The sequence below is a fragment of the Phaseolus vulgaris genome, chromosome 3 (assembly GCF_051622355.1).
Source record: "Phaseolus vulgaris cultivar YP4 chromosome 3, ASM5162235v1, whole genome shotgun sequence".
NCBI classification, from domain to species: Eukaryota; Viridiplantae; Streptophyta; class Magnoliopsida; order Fabales; family Fabaceae; genus Phaseolus; species Phaseolus vulgaris.
Window position 1 is genome coordinate 12,456,838 of NC_143500.1, and position 11,410 is coordinate 12,468,247.

Here is an 11,410-nt window from a genome sequence, read left to right on the forward strand (position 1 = left end):
TATTAGTCTTTTAGAGATTAATTTAGAATCTAAGATATTAGTAGCTAAAACCTTGGTAGCTAATTTATATATCAATTTAAATACTATTTTATAAATTTTTATTAATAATAAAAACCACTTTATATACCAATAATCTTTTAGTTTTTAAAATAGTATCTAATTTAATTAATATAATGATTAACTATTTTTTTCTCTAAAATTTGTTATTATTTAATAATTTTCTTACAGTGAACTATGATTTAGTCAATATAATTTTAAAATTATTTTATTTAAATAAAAATTTGTTTTTTTAATTATAATATGGTACAAAATTATCAACTTATGAACACTCATTCTAAACATAAAAATGGATTGATGTTGTTGGTAAAATAGTAGGTAGATGTAAACTAAAATTTTCAGATATTATAAAAAGAATAACAAGATAACTTCTTAGTGAGAATGTATGTATTCTTCACTGAGAAAATTATGTTTAAGCTGAAAAATACAGTTTGAAGACAATAAAATTGTTGATGTAAATATTTAATGCAATTATATATATTTTAATTTTAAACTTAATTACTATAATCTCATGTAAAACTATATAATTTATGAGTTCACCTAATAGTTAGAGAAATAAATATTGTAGAAATAATTTTTATCAGATAACTTTACACTTAATTTAATAACCTTATCTTAGAGTTGATAATTGGATAATGCAGGAACATGAGTTAAATTTGGATAAAATAAAAGAGGCTACACCTATCCTTCAGTGCAATCACGTGCCATGGCGCGTGGTTTATTAAATGAACAATTCTTGACTTGAGGAAACGTACATGCAGGTCCATAATAAAATGGTGAGCACCAAAGTTTGTGCAGTTTGCAACGTTGATTTGAGCAGCATTGTGTTGACTTTGAGAGGTTGGATTTCTCGGGACATGTAGCAGCCAACAAACCAAGTGGCTATTTAATACTACAATGCTTTCATCAGAATTTCCTTTTTATTGTCTTTGCACACTTCCATGTGACATCTCTCATAAAAGCTCCTTTACTAAACTAAACTAAACTAGTGGTGACTTTCTTGGTGGCTTCACTCACCATTTTGAAATCTCTTTCTTTTCAGATCTCATTTCAGATCCATTTTACAAACTTGGCTCCTCTCCCCCATTGTCCTACCACCTGCTCCACATTACTGAAAAATTCTTTATTCCCATAATTCCCATCAAAAAACTTTTTTCCTGCAATCATTATCCCATGACAAATACTTTTTTCTGCTTAAAGACTTTCTTTGCAAATTATTAGATTTTGGACAACTGGAAAGTAAGAAAAAACTAAAAAACCAAAGCCAAGAAAGACCATGGTGGATTATTCTGTTTTGTGTAGCTCTACTCAGTGAAACTCATGCCAATACCATCTTTTGAGAAATTCAACTGTTGTATGTTAATTCATTTTTTTCAACACTGAACTCTGCAGTAGAGTGTGCTGTGTGTGATTAACCAGTCTCTATCTTAGTACAAATATTTTAGCCTCATAAGATGAAGAACCTGAGGGCTTGTTTCCCTTACCTGTTTCCTGCAATCATTCTTGTTCTGGTTACTCCTTCCTCGGTTGCTCAGCTATCACCAAGTGAGAATAGAATTCTATTCCAAGTTCAGAAGCTTCTTGAATATCCTCAAGCTCTTCAAGGTTGGACAAGATGGACCAACTTGTGCTTCCTCCCTCCCTCTTCTTCCCTCAAGATAGTTTGCTCAAATGGTCATGTGACAGAACTAACAATCATTGGAAACAAGACCTCCCCATCTTCACACACCCCCAAGGCAGGTTCCTGGACTTCCCTTCAAACACTTTCAGGAAAATTCTCCATCGATTCTTTCTTCACTGTCATGACAAAGCTTTCAAATTTGAAGGTGTTGTCCTTAGTGTCCTTGGGTTTGTGGGGCCCTTTACCATCCAAAATCAACAGGTTTTTGTCTTTGGAAATGCTAAACATTAGCTCAAATTTAATTTATGGGGAAATTCCATCATCTATATCCTCAATGATGAATCTAAGGAGTCTTGTTTTGGCTAATAATCTCTTCAATGGAAGTGTCCCTGATCTCCAAAGTTTAACTTCTCTTGAAGAGCTCAACTTGGGAGGTAACAAACTGGGTCCAGAATTCCCTTCAGTCGGAAAGAATCTTGTCACTATTATCTTGAGAAGTAATTCACTGAGATCTCATATTCCTCCACAAATTGTGAACTTTGACAAACTTCAGGTATTTGATGTCTCTTCCAATGACTTTTTTGGAAACATCCCGTCCTTTTTGATGTCTATGTCTTCCCTTCATTCCCTAAACTTGGCCTCAAACCATCTAAGTGGGAACCTCTCAGTGAATATGGCATGCAGTTCTTCACTAACATTTGTGGATATCTCACATAACCTTCTGGTAGGAAAATTGCCAGCCTGCCTTGGCTCAATGTCTTCAAAGGCCACAGTACTGTATTCTGGAAATTGTTTGTCAACCAAAAGGTTAAATAATCAACAACATCCCTCTTCTTTTTGCAAGAGAGAGGGAGCTTTGGCTGTTAAGCCTCCAGCTAAAAAGCTGCAGAATGAATCAAAGTCGGGTGCCAAACTAGGCCTAGTGATTGGAATAATTGGAGGAGCTGTAGTAATTGCTGGACTTCTGGTTTTTCTAATTGTGTTCATCTTTAGAAAGTCCAATGGAGAAAGATCAAATCATAAAATGGACAAATCTGTTGCAAATAAATATTCTGCCACTGCATCTCCAAGACCAAATGGTACAAGTAAGGCGACAATTATGTTCTTTTCTATCAGTGTTAATTGATTCTATATGATATCATAAAAATCTAAAGTCTTCTTTAAAATTCGCTTGCTTCATTTAAGTGATGCATTAATCTGGTTTCTCCCGCGGGAGTAGGACATATTCCTCAGGCAATGAAGCAAGCTACACTTGGACTGCCACCATACCGTATTTTCACATCAGAGGAAATTGAAGATTCAACAAATAACTTTGACCCATCAAATTTAATAGAAGAGGGATCACAGGGACAGGTAAGATATTTTTCTATAATGTTTATGGATTCACATCTTGAGTTTTATAATGAGATGGAACCCACAAGTACAAGGGGTAGTGACATGCATTTACTATCATGTTCATACAGCTATATAAAGGTTGGCTCAGAGATGGTTCAGTGGTCCTAGTTAATTGTATTAAAATAAGGCAGAAAGGTCTCCCCCACAGCATCACGCAGCAAATAGAGGTATTATCCAATTTGAGGCACAGGCATATGGTCAGTGTTCTAGGACACTGTATCATTACTGAACAGGATCATCCCCTACCAACAAGCACAGTCTTCATCGTATTTGAGCACATCTCAAATGTGTCATTGAGGGATCAACTTGCAGGTATTCACATAGAAAGAAATGGTAATGAAATATATGAATGCCGCAAAAATGTAGAATAACTTGAGTCTTCGTTCAACAGATGGGAGGAAGAGGGAAATGCTGAAATGGCCACAAAGAATGGCAATGAGCATAGGCATTGCAAGAGGAGTCCAGTTCTTACACACAGGAGTTGCTCCTGGCATATATGGCAACAATTTAAAGATTCAGAACATTCTGTTGGATGATAGTCTCAATACAAAAGTCAGTAGATACAGCATTCCATTGCCATCCAAGGTTTAGACAGGCTACATAATTTGATCATTCTCTCATTAATATTGTACAATAGAATTGAATCTATAAATCTAACTTGCATGGATCAATTTTCAGAGTGCACATAATGAACACACTGCCACCAATCATATTGGCAGGTATTTCTCCTTTTACAATTTTTTTCATCTCTTCTATTCCACAGTTATATCCCAATTATAATTTGTTGTTAAACCCATGTGCAGCACAAATAATGCAGAAAAAGAAGATATCTATCAGCTGGGTGTTATTCTTCTTGAAGTTATCACTGGCAAACAAATTGCTTCACCAAGTGAAATAGAGGAGATGAAGGATGAGGTATGCATTAAAACTTTTTCGTTCTTAGTCATATATCCCTGCCTCTCGTTTTAATTGTCACTTTTGGAATGTTTTCTGCCTCAAATTACGTCACTGGAATATTAAGAATATACTGATTACTTTTTTTTCAATAATATCCTCAAGAAACAAATGTACTAATAATAGATGTATAGGTGTAACTATACAATATAATAAGGTAAATTTGTAATGGAAATTGATGTGATAAAATGTTTCTTAAGCTGTGTAACGACAAATACAATGCTCACAACCTACAAAGTTTGTTCCAAACCCCACCGAATACCAAAGATGTGTGGTAACCAAATCAAGTAATATTATTTTTCTTAGCGTTAACTGTCTCTATATTATGCTCAGCTGGAGAATGGTTCATCAGAAGCAACATCAGTTCTTAAAAGTGTAATTGATCCTTCACTGCGGGGAACTTATGCATATGAATCAATGAAGACTGCAGTTCAGATTACCATCAACTGTCTCTCCAAGGTTTCTAGCCAGCGTCCTTCAATAGAGGATGTTCTTTGGAATTTACAATACTCAATGCAAGTTCAAGAGTCATGGACCAGCAGCGGAAACCTCAGCACAAAATTCTAAACCACTTGTCAATAAAAATGTTTGTTTACATTTCATAAGTTCATTATCATAATGAATAAATGGTGATGTAAATATGTAATTTCTTCTCTTAGGCCCAAAAACACTGTTTCGCCTGCATTTTTCCATACTTTTATTGTTATTAAAGTCCTTCCAAAATTGAATTACGGTCTTATCAAAATATCATTTCCTTTCTTCTATGATTTCGACAGGATTTACATCACGAGCACAACTCTATATATAGTTCATTTCACCGTAGTATTAATCTTTTTTTATAACTTACACAATTTTTAAAAACTGCTGGAAATCTCACATGACAGATAAAGATAATAAAGACTGACCATTAATATATACTTTTCACACAATTTGACACTGAACCTCACATCAACTATAAAGAACAACATTTCATAATAATATATAAACGATTTCATAATATATAATCGAATATAAATCTTAGTTAAACTTAAAATTTAATTCTTGATAAAAAATTTAAATTCCTAATAAAAATTCATAGACACTCCAATTATTTAATACTCTCACAACTCAAACTTAAAATCACTTCTAAATTTTTAAAATTAAATCATTAATCCTTTTAACTATTTTTATCTTCACTGCCTTGGAATGATTCTTTCTTTCATGCCTGTAGAAACTCATCCCCATAAAATAGTGGTCCTCAAATAGTAGTCGACTCTTTAATGAGTTTGCACCATACTTTTAACGGCGTGTACGGATGCTTCCTTGGGTGTTCTAAGGATAAGGAGCATTATGCTTATTGGTAACGAAATAAAGTTGTGACAAAGACATAAATGAAGCACAGGATGGAGTAAATAAGGTGGAATATTAACTCAGTTTGAGCAAACACATAGTCAAGGACTAGAAAATCATAATGGTCCTTTATGAAGTCTTGGTTATTCAATCATATCATTTTCGACAACCTTTTGATCGCCACAGAGACCCTATCTTTATCTATGATGATTTAATCAGCAGTCCAACTCTGCTCAACAATCTCACGAACTCTTCTGTTGTACTCACGCTTGTTCTCACTGAACATCCGAGCAGCTTCAGAATTTGCAGGAGAATTAGGATTTGGATCACACAGCAATGACTGCAACAAGAAAGCCACTTTAGTGGAAAATAACAAGAATCCAGAGCAATACACAAATAATCTAACACAATGTATCTGGGTTTGGAAGTAACACTCTTTTCAACTCACTCTCTCATTAGATGAAATTTATGTGAATCCCACTAATTAGGGAATTCAACCTACATAATTAGTGGGGACTTACTTGAATTTCACCGAATAAGAGAAAGAGTATTAGAAACTAAATTTGTGGGACCACAAAGTATCAACAATGTGGGGGCTTGCGTTTAATTGGTAGGTTATTTGCAAGTATACTATGCAAGTGCCTTGCCAAACAGATCACAAGTGGGGGTAATAATTGAAATGGCTGACATTAATATATAACTTTGATTTTTCCAGTACATCTCTTAACATTTGGATTTAAGTCTTAACTCCACAAAATTGGAGTTTGATATGAGGGTTCCCACAGAAACTTGTCATATGGGAATCTCTCATTTTACCTCCAAAGCATTTTCCTTGTTCCTTGTTAAAATTGATGTATTGCCCCGATTCAAGCAAAAATGCAGTTAATATTTACAACCCATCATATCCACTCAGATCCCAGCCTATGAGAATAATTTCTTGTAGAAAGCCTTGAACCAACCTTACCAAATCTTCCCAAAACTTTTCTTACAAAAGCACTTCTGATTCTATCTGTGGAAACAATACATCCATTAATTTAACAGATTAGATTCATAGATTCTGTTGCCAAACTATTTTACACCCACCACATTCTTTTATCAGTTCTTACACACAATAATACACCACTTCTTTCTATCCTCTTTCCTCCCATCTAGCCCCTTATCTCTTCAGAAAATCATTCGCTTTCTTGAAGACACTGTTAAATTTTTTTCAAATCACGGTGCCTACTACCTCCAAATACTTTCCTGTCCAAGTACTAATATCTCAAATACCCACATTTGTCAAGAAAAATGTGAGGGCCCTTGCTCATTTAACACAATATTTTGGAGCCAACGTAGTAGCTCATTTAACACAGTGCATTACTTGCAAATAATGGGCAAGCACTAGCACACATAATGCATCATGATTGATCCATGTTTGGGGTTTCAACAAGTTTTCCATTGGCTATGAAGGCATAACACAACCCCTTTTCCTATAATATACCCAAAACACTAATATCAAATGTATTCTAAATAAATCATGGACAGGGTGCAGTCAAAACACTTTTAGCATGTATGGTCTCAATGCAATTCTGAAATATTAAATGAATCGCAATTACCTGGATTGAGGTAAGAATTGCAGCTACATCATAGATCGGACTCCACTGATTTTGCAAAATGTCCAAGCATATACTTCCATCCGCATAAACTATAATTGTCAATTAAGAGGGGCTTAGAACTAGATTGAAAGTTATTAGTGTGCAAAGATACAAAATGGTGTTCTGATCAAATTTAAATTACAATAGAAAATGCTTTTAAAACAAATGAAATATTCACCACTTGATCACGTTTCTGTAAGATCAACACATTAAATTGTTAACAAGATACAATTCAATGATCAATTCGCTGAAAAAAAATCTGAGGTTATTATACAATATCAATGTTATCAATAGCAGATAACAGGCTATGGCAATAAGCCAAAAATCTGCCACATAAATATCGCAGATGACAGAGCGGCATATGGTGGAAAGTCATGACAGACAAAATTCTTATATAAATTATACACACAAAAAAAACTACAAAATGAAAAAATATATTAAAAAGTGTAATGAGAAACTAATTTTATAACATTTATAAAATTCTCATGATTGTCATCAGATAATGTCTTAAACATAACTCATAAAAACACTAATATTTCATTTAGTAGCTTTAGGATGCATTGCTTTTTGTTTTTGGATGCTTGCATTATCCTTTAAGTGGAAAAAATTGGGAACAATGTTCTCTAAGCAAACATAAGAACAATAAATAAATAATTGGTTCTGAAATTTTGAAAAACACAAACAGAGATCGATAAAACAGAGCAGCAACAAGATGAAAATGAACATGTGAAAAGAGGAGAAGAGACAAAAACAAATGGCAAAGAAAGAAAGGAAGAAAAAATAGAATGAACAAGAAAACACAAACGGAAAAAAAAAGCTTGATTTCAATATTTAGGTCATCAGAGCTTATGTCACCGCTCCGGTTCAGGTTGCAGGAGTAAGTTATTGCTATAGACAACTCAAAGGAGACTCAACGATGGAGAAGACTCATTCTCTAATGCCTTCACAGCATAGGGTTCACGCTCCATGAAGGAAGTTCTCATTCCTAAAAGATGGCTCATTCTCTCCAATCTTAATGCTAGGGGTTATTTAAAAAAGGGGCCAAGCCCAAAATCATGTTTTTGAAAAATGAAAAACAAAGGAAAAAGCTGATATCAAGCAACATGAACTGCCACAGCACCCCATGTCCATGGCAGGCACCATGGCAGAAGACATTATATCCTTCAAAATAGCATATGGCAGATGGCGAGATGGCAAAACCTCCATACCATACCTTTATGGCACTGCCATAACCACCATTTGATAACACGGAACAATATCAAATCCTTGGGAAGTTAAGAATATCCTGACAGATTAACACATGTAAGAATTTTCAAGATTTCTATTTTAATCATACCAATACCAAAACCAGCTTGTGCATGAAAGAGACAACAGATATATGAGAACACAGCTTCATCCTATATAGACAAATTTTGATTTTCCTACAAAAATGTTTAGCAAGCATATAAATATCTGGAATGTAAAAGTTTTCTTTTCAACCAGCGATAGCATTACATGATGCCATAACCAAAAAGACAAACTAAATCAAAGGGGGAAATGCATTCACTGTCCTTAACAGAAGGAGAGTTTCAAGCCTGAACTGAAAGTATAAAACAATTAATGCTTCATATTTTAGGCATAGTATTCTTTAAAACAGCTTCCAGGTAGATAAAATCAACACAGAAGTTGTTTCAATAATGACTTCCAAAAGCTACATGAATTATGTAAATTTAAAATAAATAAAAAACTTCCCACTTCTGTTTGAAGCTTTTAGTTAACAATAACACTTCTGTATTGATTGTACAAATATTTCATTATTAATTCTAAGTTTCTAACACTGAAATGAAATTGCTGGGTAGTTTTGTACTCACTGTTCGGATGAAACATTCTAGAAACAAAGCGCACAGTAGGTGGCTTATTAGGATAATCTTCTGTAAATTGAAGTGTCAACTTAAACGTACCTGAAAGACAAGGATGACAGTCATATAAACATCCAGTAATAAGAAGAATCTGTACCGAGGGACAACTAAATTACCATTACACATGGCAATTTAAACCATTATCTTCATGCACCTAAAATACATCAAAAGCTAAACCTTGTGTGACATGCCAACAAATTGAACGCATGATTGTATGAGTCAAAAAAAATAATAACATCATATTAGACACTTTGAATAGTAATTTGAATAGTTCTACTTTCTAGTTACTAAAATACAAATTGAACACAAAGCAGACACTCTATAAAATAAAAAACAAACTTACTTGACTAAATAATATTGCAGAAACAAAACATACATATACAGATGCACAGTTCAATACTTCAACTTCCATCTCCAAAAAATATTAAAATCAAGAAGAAAAAACTATTTGATTAAATAATATTGCAGCAACAAAACATATACATATATATAATAGAACTGGATATGCAGTTCAATACTTTAACTTTCATTTCTATCAACTATTTTTTAATGTATATGTATATGTTTTGTTAATCATATCTGTATAATTTTTAATGAAAACCGGTTGATCCTCTACATTCAATGTTGATCATAACAATGCTTAGCAGGACAGATGCTATCTCCAAACAGTTAAAGACAGACTAGAAACTCAGACAAAATTATTATAACATGTGGAGACATTCAAATTAAATACAAAGTCTCGGTTACACACAAGGTAGAAAATAATTGTACCTCCATCCCAAGGGGTGTCATCTGGTCTGGAAAAAAGAAACAGATGAGCACAATTAGATATTTACTATACATTAAATCTCCAAAACGACAAAGAAAAGAGAAACACACTCAAGAAAACAAAATATCAAGGATTTGTAATCTACTACACACCCAAATATAACAGCATTCCAAAGCATAATATTATTGTCTTGGGGAGCCCCACTGATGCCAGCAGGAGGATCTTGTTGCAATCTTTTAAAATCCCTCATCAGTCTCTTCCTCGCCGGAGTCGACATCTTCACCACCTATATCTCAATCAAGCACAATTCAAACAATAGCAATCAGCCATTGACATGTTTATATACAGAGGTAAAAAAATATTAAGAGAAAGAAAGGGAGACCGAGTGAATGACAAGATTAGAAAAACAACAAAATATTTTATAATATCCAGAAAGTACATCAAGGGCTCAGAAAATGCAAATAAGGAGAACACTAGAGCTGATTTTACATTCTCAGAGCTTAACAATTATAAAGCGACTAATACTTTGAGTAAAATCCAGAACTTTCAAAAAACAATCAAAATTTAACAACCTAATACCAGGAGTTTATCTGAACTCATAAGACAGTCCTAAGGGCATGCATCAATGAGTTGAAAAAAAAAACCATTTCACCAGCAAACTGAATAACGAAGTGAGGATATGATCATCTTAAAAAGCCCAAAACAAAACCAAAAAAAACAGAAATCAAAGGTCTCTAAACACCAAAGAAACTTTATTTACACAATTGCAAAAGCGATATCCTTATCAGATATCCCAGATCGATTTCTTCACTTCACCCACAACATACACCAAAAGAAATTTTAACAAGCAAGAAGCTACCCACCAGACAAGGGGTTCTTTGAAACAAATTCCAAAGTAATTAACAATCTGGGTATGAATTAATTTCAGAAAAAAAGCATACACAAAAAAGGAAAAACGGATTTTTAGGAGAAATCAGAAAAAGGAGAGAAAGGAGAGGAAGAAAGGGGTCTGACTTGTGAGTGAAGAAGGGTTTGAGGGGAGGTGCAGGGGGCAGAGGAAAAGAAAAGATTGAAGCTTTGAATGGATTGAGGAGAACCCAGAAAAGGAAGAGAAAGAATGGGAATAGAGAATTTTGAAGGAAATGGTTCCTATGAGAGAGAGAGAGAGAATCTTTTGTTCCAATTATTTTGATTTTATAGAATGGTCAGTCAGCTGAGCGGTCCCAATCCCAAATGCGCTCCCTTTCTCTCTCTTTGTGGTGATGTCTGCTTTTCTTGGCAACTTGCTACAAACTCCCAACAACCCATGAGACCTTATTATGCATACACACTCACTTACACTACCTTCAAAATATCACCAACTATTGAAAACCAAAAAAATTATTTGTATTCATTTATCAATTTAAAAACATAAAATATATACGGATAATAAGGTAAAAAATAAAAAAATTTAAAGATAAATATTCATTACATTTAATTATGAATAATGTGTAATAAAAATATAATTAAAAAAGTATTACTATTTTGAATTTTAGTAAGAAAGTATTTTTATGTAATTAACTAGACTTAAATAACTCTTACGCATTTTTGGATCCAGATGATTACTATTTACCTAAACAAATTTCTGATGATGCACGTCGTTTGTATCCAGTGATTTAAAGTGAATGGTGATCGCGAAAAGGCGTACATTCTCCAAAATCAGTTCCTCGTTGATGCATGAAGAAAAGAGAGGAAAGACAGTAGAAATTAATAT

The 11,410-nt window shown here is 33.6% G+C and overlaps 2 protein-coding genes across 9 annotated transcripts; one reads left to right on the plus strand and one right to left on the minus strand.

Moving 5' to 3' along the window:
* The first annotated feature begins 976 nt into the window (after positions 1–976).
* Positions 977–4,755, plus strand: LOC137806606 (putative LRR receptor-like serine/threonine-protein kinase At1g14390). Of its 5 annotated transcripts, none has more exons than XM_068606813.2 (7): positions 977–2,763; positions 2,898–3,031; positions 3,142–3,385; positions 3,465–3,658; positions 3,752–3,792; positions 3,877–3,988; positions 4,361–4,755. In XM_068606813.2, the coding sequence occupies exons 1-7, from the start codon at positions 1,512–1,514 to the stop codon at positions 4,592–4,594; spliced, it is 2,211 nt and encodes a 736-aa protein (XP_068462914.1). In that variant the 5' UTR covers positions 977–1,511; the 3' UTR covers positions 4,595–4,755. The 5 variants fall into 5 exon arrangements, 4 of the variants coding, with proteins under 4 accessions (XP_068462914.1, XP_068462915.1, XP_090156459.1 ...); XM_068606814.2 differs by having other exon boundaries at positions 983–2,757; XM_090300334.1 differs by having other exon boundaries at positions 2,630–2,763; positions 2,864–3,031.
* A 655-nt stretch (positions 4,756–5,410) lies between these two features.
* LOC137806607 (ubiquitin-conjugating enzyme E2 2) lies at positions 5,411–10,947 on the minus strand. Of its 4 annotated transcripts, none has more exons than XM_068606815.2 (6): positions 10,672–10,947; positions 9,810–9,943; positions 9,660–9,685; positions 8,841–8,930; positions 6,952–7,040; positions 5,411–5,696 (listed from the first exon to the last, which is right to left on the minus strand). In XM_068606815.2, the coding sequence occupies exons 2-6, from the start codon at positions 9,932–9,934 to the stop codon at positions 5,568–5,570; spliced, it is 459 nt and encodes a 152-aa protein (XP_068462916.1). In that variant the 5' UTR covers positions 9,935–9,943; positions 10,672–10,947; the 3' UTR covers positions 5,411–5,567. The 4 variants fall into 4 exon arrangements, with proteins under 4 accessions (XP_068462916.1, XP_068462917.1, XP_068462918.1 ...); XM_068606816.2 differs by having other exon boundaries at positions 10,521–10,947; XM_068606817.2 differs by lacking the exon at positions 8,841–8,930 and having other exon boundaries at positions 10,672–10,941.
* Positions 10,948–11,410: the final 463 nt, after the last annotated feature.

What these genes read in the sequence shown, in the direction of transcription:
- LOC137806606 (XM_068606813.2), top strand. Translation starts at nt 1,512, where the DNA reads ATGAAGAACCTGAGGGCTTGTTTCCCTTACCTGTTTCCTGCAATCATT. An exon ending in AAGAGGGATCACAGGGACAG is followed by an intron (nt 3,032 to 3,141) that starts GTAAGATATTTT and finishes ATGTTCATACAG; the next exon opens with CTATATAAAGGTTGGCTCAG. An exon ending in GCCACCAATCATATTGGCAG is followed by an intron (nt 3,793 to 3,876) that starts GTATTTCTCCTT and finishes ACCCATGTGCAG; the next exon opens with CACAAATAATGCAGAAAAAG.
- LOC137806607 (XM_068606815.2), bottom strand. Translation starts at nt 9,934, where the DNA reads ATGTCGACTCCGGCGAGGAAGAGACTGATGAGGGATTTTAAAAGATTG. An exon ending in TGGAATGCTGTTATATTTGG is followed by an intron (nt 9,686 to 9,809) that starts GTGTGTAGTAGA and finishes TCTTTTTTCCAG; the next exon opens with ACCAGATGACACCCCTTGGG. An exon ending in TAGAATGTTTCATCCGAACA is followed by an intron (nt 7,041 to 8,840) that starts GTGAGTACAAAA and finishes TGACAATTATAG; the next exon opens with TTTATGCGGATGGAAGTATA.